The sequence below is a fragment of the Sinohyriopsis cumingii genome, chromosome 15 (genome assembly GCF_028554795.1).
Source record: "Sinohyriopsis cumingii isolate HCF-2022 chromosome 15, ASM2855479v2, whole genome shotgun sequence".
In the NCBI taxonomy this organism is placed as follows: domain Eukaryota; kingdom Metazoa; phylum Mollusca; class Bivalvia; order Unionida; family Unionidae; genus Sinohyriopsis; species Sinohyriopsis cumingii.
In genome coordinates this window covers 84481225-84504159 of record NC_142975.1, presented here as the reverse complement: position 1 = coordinate 84504159, position 22935 = coordinate 84481225, and the positions used below count along the sequence as shown (strand labels likewise).

Below are 22935 nucleotides of genomic sequence, written 5' to 3'. Positions count from 1 at the left end.
CGGCTGCTTTTGTATTTAATGTTGCTATCGTTATCATAATTGCTACTGTGTTTATCACCTTCTCCTTTATTACTAACACAAATCTAATTACAAAATGGAATTCTGCCCCTGTTCCTCTCGAATATCTTGTTGCTGATATTCTTATGCCTTCTCCACCTGTTCTTTTGCCTCTTTGTTCTGATTCGTTTCCTCCCACTTCTATTACTACAACTATAAGTGTTCCTACTGTGACCATTACAACAACCGTCATCGTCTGTGGCTCAATACCAAACCAAGATAGGCGATACTAAGAATCCTTTTTATCCTGAAGCTGCTGCTGCTTCTACTACTAGATCTTGCTGCTGTTTTCTCTTTTATTTATAGTTTCCCATCATCATTCATCATGATCATGATGACGATGAAGATGAGGATGATCATGATCATGATTATCATCGTCGTCGTGGCTTTCATCATAAATACAGTATAATTCAAAGAAATCATTTTGATCCAAGGTATTATCTTAGACAAGGTAATGGTCTTTTCTCAGGTCAACAGGTCTTTCTTGAAGATGCTGAACTATAAATAAAGCAACATGGCATGTATCGTAGATTCTGCTTTCGAGGCAGAATTGTTTATTTGCTGCATACTGTATCTATAATACAATACAGATAAACGCAATTCCCTTTAAATCAGTACCAAGAATGCCTAAATATAAACTACAGAGAAGAAAATAACCGGAAATAGGTAGGGCTACTTTTATGGTACTTATTCAGTAGTTATAACTGTAAGCAGGGTCCTTTTGAATCAAATTCTGCAACCAGAATATAATAAAATGTTTTCTAAAATTAAATAGCAGTATACACAACGGTCTTATAAACACAGATGCGTACTAACGGGGGAGGGGAGAAGGGCAGACGGGGCGGTTGCCCCGGGCCCCCGAATTTTTAGGGCTCTTATGTATGTATTCCGTGTCCTTCGATAGGATTAAAGATATAGTAGCTACTCTCTTAAAAATAGTTATATTTAAACTTATTTTAAAGACCTCTTATGTCACGTGTTTAGGCTCGAATAAACAGCAACACAAAAGAGTGTGAAAACAACAAGCTTTGAAAAATTTAACAAATTATTTATTTCCCTGGAAACATACTGTAAAAAATGAAAAAAAAGAACTTACGGTTTTAAGAATCAGATCCAAGAATAATTCACGAATAAAATTTTAGAAGTCCTAATAATAAAATGTTCTAAGGAATTCAAGTTCGAGTCCCGACGAAGAATCCAAGATGGAAGGCGATGGCGTATACTGTATCTTTTATGGTATCGGAATGTCTACAGTTATGTGTCATTCACAAGCAATAATCCGGTGTTGGAAATACGAATAAAATTGTTTAAGAAATGTCTTTGTTCAAGAATTCTGTAAGAGCTCTCAAAATATTTACAGAGAAACGAATTAGTCTTTTAGAATCTAAATAATCTTAAGAAAAATTAACATATAACTAGAAAACTGGCTACAACAGAACAAAACGACCTGACATCAAGTATTTAAAGCCCATACTGGTATTATTTCTTTAAAACAATTGTTTTTAACCTGAATACTGCGCAAAATAGATGCCCGGATGAGATTCACGTGATCGTGTTTACATCACGTACTCAAAACATGGCCCTGACGAAAACCAATCATTTTACTCTAAGAATAAAAAAGGGTTGTTTACTTTACTTTAAACTATTTACAAGCCTTGGGTCAGGTATTCAACACAGCCTGGATATCAGCCTTATTATTCTAACAATAAAAATAATAAAATAAACTTGTTCACGTGACTGTTATTAATTTGAATTTAGGTCGGGAAATAAGTCAGCGTTATGTGTTTACAACTGAATCAAAGTCAAACTATTTTCTGAAAAAATTTCCAAATCACGTAAACAAGATTATATTATAATAGCATGTACAATAAAAGTACATTTTTAAAGCTGACAAACAAACAATAGAATTAAAATAAATATGAATTAAATCAGATATACGTAACAGATCATAATCAATGTCATTTTCCTTCTGGTAAAAACTGAAACATCTAATGGCTGTGTATAAACTTTAATGGCTACCCTTCAAGTATTTTATGAATATAGATAACAACTGGTGATATGGACAGACGGACGACGAAATGAAAAGCTAAAAGACTGGTTTTATTCTTCGAAAATATGGTTGATACTTATTTTTAATCTAAGTGATTTTCTTAAGAAAATCTTTTTTTTTAAATGTAAAATCTTTCAGCAACAAACCAATTAGTGTTTAAGACTAATAATCACAGTAAATATTAAGATCTATATAATAATAATAATAATAATAATAATAATAATAATAATGAGGACTTTGTATAGCGCCTAATCTTTAGAAGCTCTAAGCGCTTTACAACATTAGACAACACCTATAAGATAAAAAAACATAATAATATTATTACAAAAACAAGCAACATGAAATTAGAAAAACATTAAAAAATAAAAAAAACACGCTGAGAATATTTCAGGTAGGAAACATTATTAGGTCTTTAAGTTTGTTCTTGCAGTCGAAATAAGTGAGTTTTGAGAGCCCTCTTGAATGTGATCACTGTGTCTTTGTGTCTAAGTTCAGTGGGCAATTCATTCCACGTTGTGGGCCCCGATATGCAAAAGAACGCTGTCCATATGACTTTGTTTTCATAGTGGGAATAATGAGTATACTTTTGTCAGAAGAGGAGCGTAAGTATCTTGCAGGTGTGTACACATGGGTGAGGTCAGATAGGTATGTTGGACTAGAGTCCGACAGTGAAATGTAGTACAGAGAACAAATTTTGTGTTTGATTCTGGATCGAATGGATAGCCAGTGTAGGGTATAGAGCAGCGGGGAGGTGTGCTCTGTTCGTGGTACTCTAAGTATGATCTGAACAGCTGTGTTTTGAACTTTCTGAAGTTTTTGGAGTAGATATTGAGATGAACCAGACATAATTGAGTTACAATAGTCCAGTCTTGAAAGTACTAATGAATACACAAGTGTTTTAGTGGCATCAACTGAAAGATATTTGCGAATTGATCTGATGCGTCTCAGCTCAAGATATGCAGCTTTGCATATGTTCATGACATGTTGGTGCAATGTGAGAGTACTGTCCAGAGTAACACCTAGGTTTCGTACTGATTGTATGAATTTGATATTGGCGTTGCTGATATTTATTGTTTGAGGTAAAGGATGTGAATGAGAAAGTCTTTGTGTTGTGATCAGAATGGCCTCAGTTTTATCATCATTCATCTGCAGCCTGTTACAAGTCATCCATGATTTCACATCAGAAATTCACCTCTCTACACCTTGGATGGTAGCATCAACTTCAGTTGGGTGGCTAGATTTGTATATTTGGGTGTCATCAGCGTATAATTGGTGAGACACTGGATGATGATCTATGACACATGAGAGTGAATGAAGAGAACAGGTCCAAGAACAGACCTCTGTGGAACACCACAACATAGATCAACTGGGCTGGAGTGTGTTCCATTTGCAGATACAATTTGTGTCCTGTTGACCAAGTAGGACTTGAACCACATTAAGGATGTATCATGAATGCCAAATACATGCTGGAGACGGTCAAGTAATATATCATGGTCTATTGTGTCAAATGCTGCAGACAAATCAAGGAGTGTGAGGACTGTAATCTTTCCGCTATCCAACGCAGAGAAAATGTCATTAACTACTTTTAGAAGAGTAGTTTCAGTACTGTGGCAAGGGCGATATGCAGATTGTGTATTGCTAAAAAGACTGTTTGAATTTAGATGAGATACAAGCTGGGATAGAACAACCTTTTCTAAGATTTTTTAAATGAATGGGAGATTAGAAACTGGGCGGTAGTTCTTTAAATCGTTATGGTCTAGTGTTGGTTTGTTCAGCAGAGGCTTTACAATAGCAGTTTTGAAAAATGATGGGATTTCTCCGGACGAGAAAGAGGTATTAACAACATTGGTTAGTGAAGGCAATACTGGATCTAAGCACTCAAGCAGCAGTGATGTTGGAATTGGATCAAATTCACATGACTTTGGTATACTCTTCATCACGATTGTACGTCCGAAATCCATAGAGACAAGTTCGAATGCTGCTAATGGTTGCCGCTCAAATTCTGTATCCCAACTGTATGGTGACGATGAGTCAATTGAAATTGTGGTGTCAAGCTGATCTCTAATGGTTTGTACTTTGTCATGGAAGAAATTTGCAAACATGTTCGGAAGGTCTACTGGAGAGAAAGTAGTTGGAAGTGGTGTTGATTTGTTCCTTGACATTATCTCGAAGAGCTCTTTGCAGCTGGAACTTTCCATGATCTTAATAGTGTAGTGGGCTGATTTCGCTGCATGGACTATATTTGTGACATTCTTCTTAGCGACTTTATAGATTTGCTTATGAATAGTGAGTCTGGTGGAAAGCCAGAGCCTCTCAGCTTTACGGCGGTCTCTTTTAGCAGTGCGAAGCTGGTCCCTAACACTGCTATACCATGGAGAACACTTTTAATATATGTGATAATATTCTTTCCAAGACCAGAAGCATAACTTAATGGTTGACCAATTAATGTCCGACCTTCTTCAGCAATAATCTACTATCCCATTTAAATGTTCTAGGCTGATATGATGCCAAATAGTTTAAGTTTAAAAAAATGTGATAAAGTTTTGAAATATCACTTAAAGAAGAAAATTCAGACAGCAGGGACAAAATATTTGACCATTTTATGTGCTAATTAACACAGTAGACTCCATTTCTGACTCCCATTGCTGACACCCAGTTCTGCACATAACTCAAATATCTCAGCACTGATCAAGCAAAGAACATATAACAGCAAAAGTATTCCCATTCATGAGAGGCTTTGGGGGGGTATTCTCCGTTTTGCTCTTTTGCATTGCAAGGTTACCAACCAAGTCTCAGCGACCTGCATACTCATTTGTTAGCCTTGTAAAGATTAGGGTGTGCATACAAATTAAAAATATGCATGGTACGGTTGAAAGTGTATCACTTATAGGCTTTGCGTAGTTTTCATTGGGCAAGAAAGTTAATTCTCTTGCTTAAGAACAGAAAACGGCACATATTTTAAAGTTTATGATGTGCATCAAAAAAACAAAACCTGTTGTGTTGGTATTTAGCTTGCTTAAACATGTTTTGCCTAATATTGTGTAATCGTGGGAATGAATTTCCTCGTCTGAACAGATTTCATATAAATACATATTGGTGCATTACATTGTATCACACTCCTTATTTTTTTTAAATATGTTGTGTGTGTGTGTGTGTGTGTGTGTGAGAGAGAGAGAGAGAGAGAGAGAGAGAGAGTATTTCAAGGTGTATGTCAGTGCCTTTTATGGAACCAGTTTTTAACGATTAGTTCAGTAAAATATAATTGTTAAATATCGCAAATAGCCTACACTACACGAATGACAGCAAGCTAAGGTAAATTGAAAATAGCCTACACTACACGAATGACAGCAAGCTAAGGTAAATTGAAAATAGCCTACACTACACGAATGACAGCAAGCTAAGGTAAATTGAAAATAGCCTACACTACACGAATGACAGCAAGCTAAGGTAAATTGAAAATAGCCTACACTACACGAATGACAGAAAGCTAAAGTAGTAGACTGAAACTAAACTGAGCAACAAAAATGTAACAAAAAATAAGTAATGAAAAATATGACATTTTAGAGGAAAAGGGATGTCCTGTATGGCGACAACACAAAGCAGCAAGATGAAACGATACTTTTTCATTTCGGTACCGTGTCACAGCAGCTTTGACGTCGACCTGGAAAAGGAATAATTCTCATCCATGAAGAAGGTTAGTTTCTATAGCTACCAGAATCAACACAAACATGCTTGCCAGCATCAAAGGAAACGTTCAACTGTTTACCCAGTTCAATGATTGACCAAAGTTTGTGAATGATGTGAAGGTTCTGCGAAGAAGAAGGGTGTTCATTCCACATTTTTCTTTTCCCGAATATTAGGAGTCTAAACGATTTGTTTGTTGGGATTCGTGAACAGCTGCCACTATTATATGTTTGTCGTGGTCCCGCTTTGTCAGATGTTGGGATAGTTTTCTGCAACTTTGATCGAAAATTGTCTCATCAGAGCTAATTCTCCTGATACTAAGTGCATGCCACTACGCGTGCTGTGCCTTGAGTGGCAACTAGATGGAACATGTAAATTATATGACAGATATACTATCTGCCTATCCTTTGCTTTTAAAGAGAATCTCACTTGCAATCAGTAATTAAGCACAATGCAATGGTTTGCTAAGAAGTGGGATGAAGATAATATGGGATAGTTTTGTTTAGGGCACATCAATACCTGGAGTTATTATGTACAATATTTTCGTGACCTTGAAAATAAAGCATTCTCGTTTACAATAAATCTTTTCTTTACAATTTAGAAGAAAGTTTAAAATTTCTTTTATGTTGTTGCTGGTTTTTACTCAACTTGGTATGCACAAAATTGATTGTAGAATTTAAAGATAAAATCGGAAGAATACGCAAGGCAAATATAAAAAGAATCACGCGATTTCTTAAATGCAAATAAATCATGTTATAAAACAACTAATAATGCAAAGTGCTTTCCCTTGGTAAAAAAAGAATTATTAAATTGTGTTAGAATGGGGATAAGTGTTGTGTTTAATCATTTTATGACGTTATTGGTCGTTATACTATTGTAAATTCTCATGATGCGGATCTTTGAATGCATCGTTCATAACACTCAGCTTGTGGTCTTTAAAGTACCATGTACTTCATCAGATGTTTTGGTGGCATTTATTTCAAATTACGGCCTTAAACTAAGTAATAGAAAAGAATGAAAGCCAAAGGTATTTTTTAAAATTCAACAGATAATTTATTTTGTAAAATACAAAGCGAAAAATATAAAAAGAACTTACGGTATTGTGAATTAAATCCCAAATAATCCTTTAATTTTTAACACAAGTCTTAATATTCAAAGTTATGATTCAACCTTAGTGACATTCCTAAATAAATTAAAAAATTAAAGTGTTGATCTGTCTGCAGAAGTATGTTTAGTAGCAATGTACAATAATCTATTGTTGAATTACAATGTCATATTTTAAGAATATATCTTTTCTTGAATTCCACTTTGAAATCAACTTTCTATTTCGAAGAATGTTATTGGTGAGCACTTTGTATTTCCAGAGAAGAATTACTTGAATCAAATAATTCGAATAAATAAATTCCAACACAAATGAAATACTGGAAACAACAATAATACAAGTGATTATGATCATATCTTAAAACAGGAATGATTAATGTCCAAAAAGACAAGATTATATAGTCCCCTACTTGATCTCAGGCAACAATTAACATTTTCCAAAAAAAACGCATTACATAATGGAAAATTTCATTCTGAAAGGTTCCAAAAGTTAAAAAGATAAAATCTTAGTTATAATCAGAAGATTTATTTATAAAATTATAATATAAAATGTGGTACATAACAGGTAGATCTGGTATTGCATGGAGAATTTCCAATATTTTGGACACAGATTAATATAAACATGTTTGCGAAACCCAAATCAATGATTCAGGCCAGACAGGTAAAAAATTAACTTGACTTTGAACACGTTCAGCTGTAAAATACGATTGTCCATGACATATAGTGAATTAATTAAAACTAACAAAAAATAAATATGCATGATTCATTAAAATCTACCACGATCATGTATATATTCACACAAGGATACAATGTCAAATTTCACTTGTCATTGTCAAAGACATTTTGCACAAATGTAATGAAAATATTTTACTCAAATTAGCCATAGACTATTACATTAAAAATGCAACATTGACAAGAAGCTGATCATGGTTTGTGTTTTTAGTCAGTTTCAATAATGAGGGAATTTGTTTGCAATATCAAAGCAAGGTGAATCTAAATTCACATCTGAAGTAATAAAGGTAAATTAACAGTTTATAGCTTCACATGGATCTGAAGTGATAAATTAACAGCTTACAGAACATAGGAAACACTTATTAAAACTTAGGAAAGTTTCATAGAGCCAACAGTTTGGAAAACACCTACCATGGAAAGTCTACTGTAATTCTGAAAATGGCTGCATTATGAAAGGAACGTTGATTTCCAGTCTCAGTATAAACTAATGGATATGTCTGACTAGAAGGAATATAAGCCAAGACTGCTCCGACGACCTAGTGCTTAGAGCATCCGCCTTGGAAGCGGGTGGTAGCTGGTTCGAACCCTGGCCGAGTCATACCAAAATCTTACAAAAATGGTACTAACAGCTGCCTCGCTTGGCGCTCAGTATTAAGAGGTTAGTATTAGGACTGGTCGGCCTGGTGTCAGGATAATGTGACTGGGTGGGACATCATGCTACATGTCTGCGGCATGATGCCCCAGTGCTAGACATCACTATAAACTGTCACACTGCAGACATCGTAGCGATATGACTGAAACATTGTTAAAGCTACGTTAAAAACTGAATCACACACACACACACACACACACACACACACACACACCAAAGAACTTCATCTTGGAAGTAGCTTCCGAGAGGAAGGATGTCCGTCAAATGTCGCAGTTTCATAGAAAATGTGAACACGTCTATGCACCCGAATTCTACTGACACCGAATGGAGATGAGGGCGACCCTATTTAATATGTTTCTTGAGGATGGGTTGATGACAACGAAGGTCTAGAAAGTTTCATAGAGCCAACTGTTTGGATAATACCTACCATGTTTCATGAAAGCTATCTTGAAATTAATTCGCGAATGGGACGAATGTTGTTAAATATTAAATGTTGAAATGATGGACACGCAATATTGAAATTAAGACTATTGATGATATTGACGATGATGGTGATGATGATGATGATGATGATGATGATAAAGATGTTGATATTCATGAGTCTGACAGAAACAGCATTGGCCCCAAACAACGGTGAATTTATTTTTTTATCGCCATTTACGTTCCTAATCAAAGTAAATGTGGTCATACTATTTGCTATAAAATAAAGGATGTGTACCATATTCGTGATAGTCGCATAGTGAATGTTCTGAAGTGTACGATATATCGTTGTAACCTTATTTGCGTTTTTGACAGAACATGGTTCTGAAATTAAACTGATGTAAAGAAGATTCACGAGGCTTGCACGTTAATCCAAGAATTGATAGTCATAGACTTCACGCCTAAGCACGACAGCAATTTATTCATGTTTCATTTAAATGTGTTATTACATCTTGGTATAGATACATTATGCTGAATACATCACAAAGAATGTTGTACGTAAGTATAATCTACGTTATGAAAGGATAACGAGCGTTATTGAACTCACATTGACAGCTCAGTACAGTATGGCTTAATATTACACAAAACTTAGGTAATCTTAGAATGTAACGAAGAAGATTAATACAGTTTAGATTGACATATCATGAGAAAAATCATGATAGGGACCGTATATACATAATATGTTACGCAGACATGCGGCAAGGATGAAATAATTGTATAATCTAATTGAGAAGATGAAGAAGCTTAAGGGATAATACATTGTCATTTCACTAAACTAATCATAATTAGGACAGTATATACATATATTGTTATCCATGAAACCGGCAGGGCATCGTCTTATCCTACTTAATTTTCATCTGTATATATCTGCCCTTCTATCCAACCAATGGTCTTCATTACGGATTAAAGAAGATCCGCTTTAGGCAGATTAACAGACACAACAGGCGCATTTAAGCATGTACCTTCTTTTTATGCAATCGTCAGATGTTATTAAGCACTTTTATGTTGATTATGGTATCTATATAAACCAATCTTTTTGACGGAAGAAAACTAGTCGCTTTCTAGATAACTTAGCTGTATAAAGTACTAAAATGAAAGGTTATCTTTTCATCTTGATGTTTTGTACTGTAGCCGTATTGGACGCAGGTAACGCACCCCCTTTTCTCAACCATGCAATATCTTTCTTCATTTTTCTTTTGTTACTTTATTGTTGTTTAATTTTAATTTCATTTGATCATCATATATCGCTTTCGTTCATTATGTGTATGCTAGATTCACTTCACGTTAGAGAGCACCAAGTCCCACATTTGAGAGTTAATTTTGATGAAAACTGATGGACAATCATTAAATCTGGACGAAGGCAGAATAAAATATCTCTGATGAAATGGGCAATTTTTAATTTTATTTAACACGTATTTTCTCTTACAATTGTTTGACATAGTATCATGACTTTTTAACGAAGACCGCTGAAGACAGCACAACATACAAATGGTCATTTTATACAAGAAGTGGATATATAGTGACATATTCTATTTAACACTGAATTAGATTTTGAATAAGAGAGGCAGAGGCGTGACAGTTCCATGTAGTTCCAAAATTAGGCAATGACAAAATAAATTTTCATAATCAAAAAATTTTCCCAAATATAAATTCTACATAATTTGCAACCCTGGTCTGATTTTCCTTAACCATAACCTTTTCTTTTCAGTGTATGTAATGAAATATATTGAATAGACATCAGGACACAGAATCTTATTCGTCTCTTTGTCCGGCTGTTTTGGTGACATGAATAAATCATGTCTGCTAGTTAAGAATCGTCCTTAACGTTTCTTTTGTTTCATCTTTTTTTCCCCTTTTGTGCATAAGCACCTGCCCATGTGTTTTAGGTAAATAGCGTTTGAGAACTAGATACTGTCGCTTGCGGCACATATTCGATTTGCGCTTCGATCGAATTCTAACTTTCTGCTGATATTGGTTTCAGTCTATATCAATTCTTTTCATGTGATCCAAACATATAATATGGTATCCAGGGATAAGAATTATGTTCTATTTGTCTCTGGGGATTTAAATATTGATGGGAGTGTATGTGTTTATGTGTGTTTGTGTGTGTCTATAGTTTTATTGCAAGAGGGTGAAGTGATTGTCAATTCAAAATTACTCGCTCTTAATGTGTAAAGTAATTTCGTACAGGATTTGATCAACCGTTTGTTTGATATATTACTTAAATAAAGGTATATTGATTGATTAGTGCAAATCTTCCTTTTCTCTGTGGTGCTTCATAATGTTTGCGTTTTTATAAATATAAATTACATTAGTTTGGAATAGTTTTGGTCTTTTGGGCTTGAAAGTGCTTTGCATTTTTGTCTGAAAGTGTCAACGTGACTGATAACTATAGCACTGTTTGCAACTTTCTCCAATATAACATAAACTTATGCCCCATGGAAATATACCTACTATCAATCAATGATCGAGCGATCTTCTACTAATTATTGATTTATTGTATTTATTCACTTAAGTAATTTTCTATTCATATACTGGTTCCAGGTACACCTGAGTATCTTTGGCTGAGAGATCTGGACAATGAAAATGACAAGCGTCTAATAGATGTTGATCTTTCAGAACAGTTACAATTCCTATGGTATAGAGGAGAGAAGTGGGTATACCTTTACCTGGTGAAAAATCCTCAGACACGTGCAGACACCAACATGGACGTTGTCGAGTCTCTGACAGACGGGTCAGGGAATGCTGTGAATGAAACATTGACAGAGAAAATTGTAAGCTGAATGCTTGAGTCCATATGTAAAACGTCCATGTTTAATCCTAGATATTGACTGCAGTAATCGTTTTCTAAATACCCGTTTTCTAACCGATACTGGACTGTGAAATATACACTATTTTAATATATCCTAATGTGTGTAATCTGAAGAAAAACAAACAACAAAAAAACCCCACCTGTTGAATTATTATTTAGGTATATTCGGTCGTATCAATTTAGCAGATCAAAAATACCGTCATATTTTAACAAGTTGACATAATTATTTCCCATCATCAATAAATTTTACTACAAGATGTTTACAGGCAGCGATGTAAACAAAGATTTTGCATCTTAGGGTAATAAATTTTAAAATTTCATTAATGTCTAAACATGGACATATTTTTAGAAGATATAACTACTGTAAACATGGTGTTAGCTATATCCACGATATAATCAACAGTTCTACCACATAATCGTAAAACTTCAATCGACTCCAGCTCTTACTCGAAACTGTATCCCAGGTCAGAAGACTACAGCTGTCGAATTCGAGTAACATCAGAAGACTATAGCTGTCGAATTTGAGTAACATCAGAAGACTACAGCTGTCGAATTCGAGTAACATCTCTAAATTTCTAGTAACACTTGTTTGTTTAAAATGTTGAGTAAAAATCTATGAAAGAAAGATCAGGAGTTCAGAAGTTATATTTTTAAAAGTGTATCAAGCAAACACTGTGTGAATACATAGCAAGTGAGTGGCAGTTAAAAGCACGTTCATTTATTTCATCAACCAAAATCAAAACGTATTTTAAATATCTGCAAACCACTTGTGTTTTGTGAAAATATTGCAGAAAATATATATTTAATTTTTTGTCAGTTTTCAGTTATTTATTTTTTACCAGTAGGACTTAATCCTAGGTGTAGTATGCATTCGATTGTTATTCCTAGCTAAAACATAGTATATGCATCTTACCAGACTAGCTGGAGATACTGCAAAATCCTTCGTTCATTTCAAATGGCTATCAATGAGAAAAAACTGAAAAATGCTATATATTTACAGGAAAGCAAATACTACCACGACCTCGAGAATAGGTCTTATTTTACTGTCCGCTGTGTCAAGAGAGTGGGACGTCTCTGTGCCAGAACATTGGTAGGTTCGACTAAGGCTATATGCAAATATTACAATACTATTCAGAAATTTAAATGGTTAGTGTTAAAGTAATGGAGTTTTATTTGTCAACATATTTTGGAAATTGGCTAAGAATTTGCTTCTTGCTAGAGATGGTGACTCTTCTTCTTTTTCTTGTTCTTTTGTCTTCTTTTTCTTGTTCTGTATTATTATTATTATTATAGGAAGGAATCTTAAGGCTCGAAGACAAGGATTTCCAAATCACACCAGTTTCTGTCGAAGAATATATGAATGTTGATACCAACGATACACTTCACACACTTCAGGAATACAGTGGGTATGACGGGAAGAATATCAGTTCCGATGACGACGTCGATCTAAATAACTATTACGAGACTGCACGTAAGATTAACTTAAACGATGTTATTTAATATGTATTGGTTTCTATTGGACTGTATTCTCTGATCTTTTCCAAGATAAGGCTAAGGAATTATGATCTATTTTACTCACCCATGCACTAGACAAATCTAACAGATTTACTAACCTTACATCGTCGTAGGAAATACCATGGTTCCTATTGATATAAAACAGTTGTGCTCCCTCAAACGGTGTCAAGTTAAGATCTCATATAATTGTTCTGGGCGAGATTATTTTCAAAAGGTCTGGTACACAACGTCCGCTCATCTATGGAGATTGCTATCTTGGACATGCTGTAGTGTTATAACTCGAAAGGATTTTGATCGTTGGCTCGGTTTAGAACTTCATTGCTGTTGTTGTTTCCCACTGTATGTAAGACTTCCACACGTGAAGTTTCGCTTTCTTTGATGTTAGTTTTGTAATCGCTAACATTAACATCAAGTGGAACATGGTACCACTTCAATTAAGTCTTTAGTCGTAATCTACATAAATGTATTTGTTTTGCAACTACACGTCCAAGTGCAAAGAATCCAATGTTTCTAAAATGCGATCTTGTTTGATTTCGTCTACGTAGATTAAATCCCACATTGTCGGGATTAGAATAAATCCCACATTGTCGGGATTATCATCAGCAGTGAACTCTCTGTCGTTGAATTTGTCGATTATGTCAAGTTTCCATACCACAGAGTCAACCGATGTTGCAGCCTTGTGCCGCTGGACCTGATGGTCTTTGGAGTTAGACCACCTTATATGTCTTAGTTTGGGGCCTTATTTCCTAGGCCTAGGTTTTACTTTGTAGCCTTGTGCTGCTGGGCCTGATAGTCTTTGGAATTTAGACTACCTTATATATGCTAATGTTAGGGTCCTTGTATGTAATGTGGACGGTCCTGATGGTATGGGTTCGAGACCACCTTGTGCGTTCTAATTTGGGGTATTGTAGGTAAATCTAGTCATTTATATGGTTGTCACCTAGTTTGAGTAAAGGAGTTTCAGAGATGTTAGTTCATCAGTACTTTCTTAGTTACTCATTGTAACTCAGGCATGTGAAACGGCCATTTAAACACTTCTCTGCTCATATCTTCTAGTTTACAGGTTTCTTTTGCCACTGAGAACCAAATCTGCTGTGTTTAAAGTTTGTTCTCCTTGTATGATGCCTAGACGTTTAGAACAACCGCATGGCTATTACACACACTATACCCACAAACATTCTTATATACTATCACATACGATGGGTAAATATCATGGAGGATTTTAGTTTTGTTTGGTTTGAAAATCATTGCGTAGAACCTCTTCTCAAGAGGTCGAAGCTGTTGTGGACATAATTTTCTTTTCTTGAACAGGTACAGACGCTACATCTGCAACGTCCGACTTCTTTTCGCTTATCATGCTTAATGTCTTTATAAAAATACGTTATGCTAGTTTTACAGTTTTTAACTCAACAGAAATTTACATTCTTTCTGTCAGTCTTTGGTGTGCCGTAAAAAGAAAACAATTCTATCCAAAGGAAAGTCTCAAACCTAAAATTGAAATGAAAACTAAGAAAGTAAATATGGAAATGACAATTAAAGATGACAAATGTAAAGTGGAAATTGAAACGGACACATAGGAAAATAAATATAAAATATTGAATTTAGGAAATGAATATGAAATATTAATACTTTTTGTTTATATTTCTACACATTGTCGTGGCTTGTAAAGGTGAGGATGTTGGAGTTTACAGGGACACAACGAATTAGTAAATGTGAGGTATTGATCACTCCAGCGGCGTGTTGATGATACAGTGTGAATGTTGGGTAATATATAATTAGATGCTGGATTTTAATTGTATTGGTCGGTCAAAGTGATGTGTTGATGGTATAGTGTAGGTTTTAGATAGCAGATAACTGTTCGATGGATAGTCCATAACTGTGTGATGGCCACTCCAGACGGAATAGTGATTAAATTGTATACTTAAGCATCAATAAAAACAGCTATCTCTACAGAAAATCTTACTATTTCTAGTAGACAACTTCTGAGTTTTAGTCTGATATATGTTACTATTATGGCATCAGTTTAAGAATTATCTATAATGCCTGTCACCAAATATCCGCAAAATATATTTAAATATATCAAGAGAATTCATAGCAGATGTTTTGTTTTGTGAAAGTAAAGTATCAGTAGTGGCAAATTCCTGTATCTCTTTTTGGACAATTTCCTAATTTGAAAAGAAAGCTTAAGGAACGTTGATCATACATAATATGTCTCGATACAGGAGAAAATACGGTAGGTTCAAATTACAATTGGTCGTATTTTCCGAGCCTTGGTGATCAGCAAAGACTTGATGCATGGGTGACTTCAACAGACGACATTTCTGTTTAATAAAGCAAATATCTCCAAACACAGCTTGAGATTTAATATGCCTGGGGCGAACAGATATTCTTCCCTGCGTAAATACCGTATTTCGAAAAATATAATACGCAAGTTTATTGAGCAAATATTCCTCTGTGCACAATGCAGTATATATGAAAATGGTCCCTTTGTACAGTGTCGTAAAGTGATGAGTTTCGCACATTCTCTTGTTTAAATTTGGCGATCTAACAAAATTTGGAAATGTGCAGACATATATGGAGAAAAATATGATATACCGTAGCTATTCAGATAAAATCCCATTCTAATAAAGGCACCCACATTTTTAAGACAAGAAGAAATTCCCATCATTTGAATATTAAAGACTTGTATATATCCTTTATGGTATGTTCAAATAATCAATCCATTACACGAGTAATCTAACGACTGTAAGAAAAATCAAAACGACTTAATTTACGAAAATTTGCAGTCAAACAGTGATGTGCGGTATATAGAGCACTCCCACTCCCAGACAGATGATAATTGCACACCCTCTGATACTACGAATACCTTTTACTTGTAAGCTAAAACCTTTCGGTGATTACGCGTATGTTTCAAAACTCGAATTGAAAAAGTCAATGATACATCTAAAATAGACAGGACCGCCTTGCTCATTAAAGGAAGAACATAAATGAACTTATGTTCAGACGCAAATACAGCCTTAGTTAACAAGAACATTTTTGGGAAATAAATCACTTTTTTTTGACTCATGATTCTCTTTGAAGACAGCCTAAATAAGCATGCATTTATCAGCTGGTTGCATGTGAAAATGGAGGCTGTGTTGTTTGCATTACTTTGCCGTTGTGTGTCGGAAGCCGAAGTGTCTGACACAAAAATTATAAACACAGATTGCAACTTTTTGCTATCCTGTTGGCGATCCTTAAAATTATTCATTTGTTTTCTTTTTATTCTTCTTATTTTTCAAATATCTGAATCGATTTATGCATGTGCTGTACGTTAACCAGAATCAAACTAACAAAAATGACACTAGTAGATTGAGAGAAAATATTCCTAAGTACCGGTATTTGATCAGATAAAAGTTAATCCCGTTGCAGGTATACAAGTCAATGAAAGTACAATACAGATTAGCAATTTATCTGCCGGCTCAACGATTAAAGCAAGATTCTGTGGTCAGCAGGATGAGGTAATAGTAATAATAATAATAATAATAATAATGATATTAATAATAACTGAAAAAATGCAGAAAACGGAAAATGAACATTATATAAGGCATCAATTCTGTATAAGAAGGCCTATATAACAATCCTTGTATGGGATTAGTTTGTATGAAACCAGAAACATCCGGAGATTGATTGCAAGTATCCTGGAATCTTAGAGAGCGAAACATAATTCGTAACATTATACTGGGTGATGTCATAATCAAAATGGAAGGAGCTGTCAAAACGTGAAATGATCTTGAATTAGACGTTATGTTCCAAACAGAGAGAATTGTTGGCACTGAATAACAGACAGAGTTAATGCCTACATAAACACGAATACAATAAAAGTTACATTGATATGCACCGACACCTACTCTTAAGTATGAAAAGGATATGAAGATTAATAAGAACAAAGGTAATGAGTAAAAACATAGAAGGTTCATGAATATAGTGCCAAATGGAAATGCTTTGTCAGTTTCAAGGAGAAAAGGACACATTAAGATCGTTTCAGTGTTAAGTGGCGAGAAAGAAGAACTGTTCATGGTGTACCAGACAATCACGGTCAGAAAGGTGCAAGCTAGTGTACAAAATGACAATGTGCAACTATAAAGATGAGAAGGTTAAGCACTTAATGAGAGAAAGACGGTCTTAACTGTTTTGGAAATATGGAATAACTTTTGCAGACTAGGTTTTAGGATGAAAATTCAAAAAAAGTGATTGCAAACAGGATGGGGAGTATTCTTTGGGGTTCAGGTATCCCGATCGAAGGACCAAAAAGATAGCACGTCAGAGAAAACTATATCACAAGGCGTCACAGAAGGAAACAGCATGGATGTCACAGAAGTAAGAAACACATGATATCAGAGAAGGATATAGCACGGTATGTCAGAGAAGGAAGGAATCGTAAATATTAATAGAGCTGTATTTGGTGCCAAACGCGAGAAACAAGGGAAAGTACTAAGTAACGAAGAATCGTAATCCGTGCAAGGAACTTGAGTCTGGACAAAAGACATAGATCAACCAAATTGTAGCGGAAGCACTTGAATTAATACCTGACCAATCCAGGTACAGCCGAGAAAATTGAAAATTCCCTTGAAGCCAGACCTACTTCAAGAAGCCGAATTCATCAGGTCAGAAAGAATATTATGTAAAGTCTTAAGATCTAAGGCCAAGACAAACGGCCCGACAAGAAACCAGCGAAAATACGATCATCAGGGGAGTGAAGAAGAAGAAAAAGAAGAAGAAGAACAATTATAAGATGCTGCTGCTGCCGCTGATGATGATGATGACGATGATGATTTATGACAGTGATTAGTGCTCCGTAATATCAGCAAAAAAACATGCCGACGCTTCTCCTACTTGATAATATAACCGCGAGTTTTGACTTAATGAAATATTTTTGAGAATGCATTTGTGGTTTTGTTTACAACATTTTTAAAGATTCCATTTTCAATATTTATGACAAAGCTTTCCTTTAAAGATTGTATCCCTATGTCCCGTATGTGTTCGTGTGTATGTGTGTGAGTGTGCATTTGTCATCCGCTATTGATCCTATTCCTCTAATATAAACATCTACTGTTCGAATATTGGACTTCGCATATAACTTTCCGAGAACGGAATGAAAGTCGCAAGGATTACATTCAGCAAGATGTTAAAAGTTAAGGTCGCTTCACAAAAGTAACTTCAGACAGTACTAGTTTACTATGCAATCATTTATCAAATTATTCACTACTCTAATTCTTTTTATATATTTATTTATTCATCTTTAATAAACAGACGATCTTCACAATACTAGCGGACGGTATCAGTGCTGCAGAATGTAGCAATTTGACCGTAAAAGTATTTGTGGATGATTCAGACACCGCGTCTGCTACGCTATGTACCAACTCGGAATTAAACAGCTACACGTCACCAAGCGCTCGGTGCTTTAACTTGGAGATTAAGGGTGACAACGCAGTTTACGGTGGACATTTCACTTTAACTGCTGATCCTGGTATTTTTCACTTTTATTTATATATGTTATTGTACGTTTTGTGGTGCCTTCGTGTGTTTAGATTTTCGTATTTCCTCCTCCACCATTGCATGGCTGTCAATATTGATCTAAACACATAATCAAGTAACGCAGTATACCGAGTTTGGCTGTAATAATTATCAATTGTGATCCATAAATTTCAATTTCTTTCAAATAATAACAAAAATATAGTAAAAAAATTGCAGTATACCAATCATAATATAAATCTAATTGTCGTTTAATATTTCCATCAGTCATTTATTTTTTTTTTAAATTACTGATGCATTGTTGTCCATAGTTTAAAAGCTGTTCTAAAAAATTTAAAATGCATAGAAAAAGCCCTTACAGCTTCTATGGTAATAATGGGTGATGCGTAATTTCATATTTTGATTTGCAGCTATCTATGGAATCTAAGGTTCTTCTTGAAAATCCTGGAACTAGATTTTAAAAACAAATGACTAGATTATAATCTAAATGTGTTTACACAGTAGGTCTTGGCTACCTATAGATTAAAAGCAGACGTTATTGAATCGAATACTGGTCTGTACTATATTCTCCAGTCTCATAAAATACACTTACATACACCGCGAAATACTCTCCCTTTCTTTCTTTCTCTCCCTCCACCCCTCTCTCTCTCTCTCGATACAATGTACATGATTCTTCTGTCCAGCTCAGTAAGTCCTGGAGCCTATAGCTTATTGGTATGTCGGGTTGAATGTAGAATTTATTGATTCGAATACTAGTCTGAACTAGATCCCCCTTTCGCTTTTAATACAATATATAGTATTCTCCTGTCCACCTCCGAATAAAGTAAACTATTCATTTTTCATGTAACATACTTGTTCTCATATTCTATATTTCAGATATCGTCTACTCTGAAGCAAGCATTATTGTTGGCTGAATTGTTATTTGCAGTGGTAATGAACCTACTTGTACAAATTATTTATTATGTTATCCCATTTTAATGATAAAATAGGTTCAACCAATGCCTTATCTGTAATTTTTACTTTCCTTTTTCCAGTCTATCTTTTTTTCCTTTAAGATGCATTCTCTGTACATTTAAGAAAAAATACAAAATCTATTGCTGCTTTCATTATCATAATTGCTACTGTTTGCATCAATTCCTCTTATATACTAATACAACTTTAATTGCGAAAAGGACTTCTGTTCGTGCTCCTCAAGCTGTTCTTGCTCCTAAATCTCCAGTTACTGATAAGCTTTAGCCTTCTCCACCTTTCCTCTTCCTGCCCCGTCTTCACACTACTAATACTACTACTGTTCCTACTGTGACTATTACAGCATCCGCCATCGTCAGTGGGTCAGGTCGAGCATGCCGCCTTGGGTGGCAGGGTCCAGTTTCGTAAATTGGCCCCTGGCAAATTTCTTAACTTAAGGCTATGGTGTGACTTTTTCAGCTATTATTGTTTAGTATTTATAGATATGGATATATTTGTGAACTAGGTGTTTTGGGGTTGTGTTGTTCTTGAAATTGATGTCAGGCATGTACACCTTCCATAGTTGCTCTGCAGTATGTTGATAGTGAAATACCAATAGTTGGCTAGGAAGAAGAGCTAGCCTCCCATAGCAGTAGACACGTGGGTTCAAGGCAACTAGAGTATCTCAAAAACGGCTTGGATGACAACTATTCTGAATTGCATCAAACTATTTAGTAGACAATGTTTTTCAAAATTTTCATCCAGGGAAAGGGCTTGCGTTTGCACTGTGAGCACCACATGCTGTCAAAAATGGCATTTGGATGTGAAAAATGCAGGTATAAAATAGGGGTTGGGGTGCATAATCCTCTTCTGCTGTGAACTGCCATTGACTTCTCTGGTCAAGTGAATACTATTCTTATGCTTTGTTTTAATATAGGTATCTGAAAATATGGACCTTTTTGACCTCACTTGTGTATTTGATTTTTTATGATTTTTTATACTAGTTCGCTGATTGCGACATTAAATTTGTACATAAAAACTGGACCCTGCCCCCTTGGCGTGTGCTTGGACAAGGAACTCGAACTGCACGGATTTAAGACATAACCTTCATATGTTAGTAAACCATTAAACACCAGACATTCCGTACTGCAGCTTTCACCATCACTATACCTATTGATACTAGGACAACTGTTTAACCCCTGAAGCTGTTGCTTCTTCACTACTAGTTCTGGCTACAACCATCACTTTAACTCATAGTTTCCTATCATCATCATAATCATCATCATCATCATCATTATCATCATCATCATCATCATCATCATCATCATCATCATCAATGTAATTTAAAATAAATCTTAGGTTAATTATAAGTAGTTTCCTAGACACGCGTAGAGTGAATGTCTTACCTCGGATTATCCGGCTTTGTTTGGAGAGGCTAAATGTGACAACAGAGCAATATGCCATGGGTCAAATATTTTACTTTAGTGGCATAATCAGTTTCTGTGTATTCACTGATTAGTGTAGGTAAAATACACATAAAGATAATCACAAAATACAGAAAACAAAGGCTTCTTTAAATCATTACCAACAATCCTAAATCTAAACCACATATCACTACCTTGAAAAGAGAACAGGTATTCTTAACAAAATGGTAGAGACTACATTCGTGGTACTAGACCAGAAGTTATAATTATGCACTGAGTCGTGCAGCAATAACTTCTAAAATAAGAAGAGACTAAAATCTTTTCCAGACTTAAAGTTCAGTCCTCTACAAAGGGTGTATATACAACATCACAAAACCAGCGATATCGTACTATAGCCTGTTCCACTCTTTATATAATGCTATTCTAAGGAATAATATTGGGCTTTCGCAATACAAGTTTGAGAGACTTAAAGAAGACTTCAATTGGAATTCATAGAATAATGGAATATCACAGAGTCAAATCGTTGCCCACGGGATGGAAGAAGACCAACGGTTTCTTGTAGGAATTGACTTTTTACTGATCGAAAAGAATACCCAGAAGTTCAAGATAAGATCACTTCTTCTGTAAAATGCTGAAGAATGAAATCATCTCCAAGATTTTAGATTAGCCACTGTGGCGGCGGTATTGAATGGAAGATTGTCACCATATTTGTTTACTAACATCTAGACATCGTAAAACGTTTTCTGGAGAAAATCATCAGTCAATATAAATTTCTGCTTAGAAAGAATATCAATGACAAGAGTTTTGAGATGGTTCAGAAGGCAACAATAATAGACATCAGATAGTACCACACTAGACATTAGAAGTAGTTTTGTCCATGAACACAACGTGTTAATATGATCATCCCTTCGGGAGGAGAAACAAAAGCAAGATTTTAAGATGGCGGATTTGACGGCCATAATGGATTGCATAGAAGCACGATTTTAATTTAACTAGACATTAAAGAAGTCTTTGAGTGGGTGGAAACCCCAAGTAGATATGATCATACATGCTTATTCGCTTAGTTTTACGCATAAGATTTGTCTCAAGAAAATCGTCTTTTCTTAAACACATCTTTCACCAACAAAACAATTAGTTGTTAAGCCTATTAACAGAGTAAAACTTAAGACACGTAAGTGGTAATTTCTTTCACAAGTGTACGGTAATGGTTGACCAATTCATGTAAGTCCTGCTTGTGCAATAATCGACTAATAATTTAAGTTTGTATTTTATTTTCCAAGACCAGGAGTGTAGGTTAATGGTTGACCAATTCGCGTCCGACCTTCCTGTTCAAGTATCTACTAACAATTTAATTTTGTATTTTAAACTTTTGAATCCCACTCAGAAAGTTTAGACTTATCAGATGACAAATAATCTAAGTCTGAATAAATCTGATCAAGTTTTAAAACTACACTATAAAAAAAGAATCCACAAATGTAGCAGAGACACTATATTCGACCATATTATGCAGTAATAATCACAATGAACTCAATTGCTGACTTCCATTCTTACACATTATTCAAATATCTCAGCAGTTGTGAAGCAACGAATATATGGAGGACTGTGTGCTTCCAAACATAAGAGACTTGCTGCGAATTTTCTCCGTTTGATTTTTGCAAGGTTACCAACCTAATCTCAGTATCTTCCTGCATACTTTTGAAAATTAGGGTGTGCATAAAAAATGTTATGTTATGTTTACGCTAAGCCCGTTTTAAAGCGTATTAGCTAATGTCATCGCTTCATTTTCCTTGGGCAAAAAGTAAAGTCTATTGCCTAAGGACACAAAACAGAGCCTTTTTTAAGGTTATTGGTGTGGATCAGACAAACAATACCTGGTTTTGTTCAACTAAGCCCGCTTAAAGGTGTAATACCTAACAGTGAGCATTTGGAATGAATTAACTCTATTGACGATGTATCCTACATGTAC

The 22935-nt window shown here is 35.0% G+C and overlaps 1 protein-coding gene across 1 annotated transcript; it reads left to right on the top strand.

The window, feature by feature from the left end:
- The first annotated feature begins 9840 nt into the window (after positions 1–9840).
- LOC149782232 (uncharacterized) lies at positions 9841–19596 on the top strand. The gene is made up of 7 exons (XM_089934854.1): positions 9841–9902; positions 11301–11530; positions 12569–12658; positions 12862–13039; positions 16495–16583; positions 18376–18592; positions 19474–19596. The coding sequence occupies exons 1-7, from the start codon at positions 9848–9850 to the stop codon at positions 19509–19511; spliced, it is 897 nt and encodes a 298-aa protein (XP_089790980.1). The 5' UTR covers positions 9841–9847; the 3' UTR covers positions 19512–19596.
- Positions 19597–22935: the final 3339 nt, after the last annotated feature.

Bases quoted from the DNA above. Each gene is read 5' to 3' on its own strand.
- LOC149782232 (XM_089934854.1), top strand. From the start codon at position 9,848: ATGAAAGGTTATCTTTTCATCTTGATGTTTTGTACTGTAGCCGTATTG. The intron at 9,903-11,300 runs GTAACGCACCCC...TACTGGTTCCAG, and splicing joins TGTAGCCGTATTGGACGCAG to GTACACCTGAGTATCTTTGG. The intron at 11,531-12,568 runs GTAAGCTGAATG...ATATATTTACAG, and splicing joins AAACATTGACAGAGAAAATT to GAAAGCAAATACTACCACGA.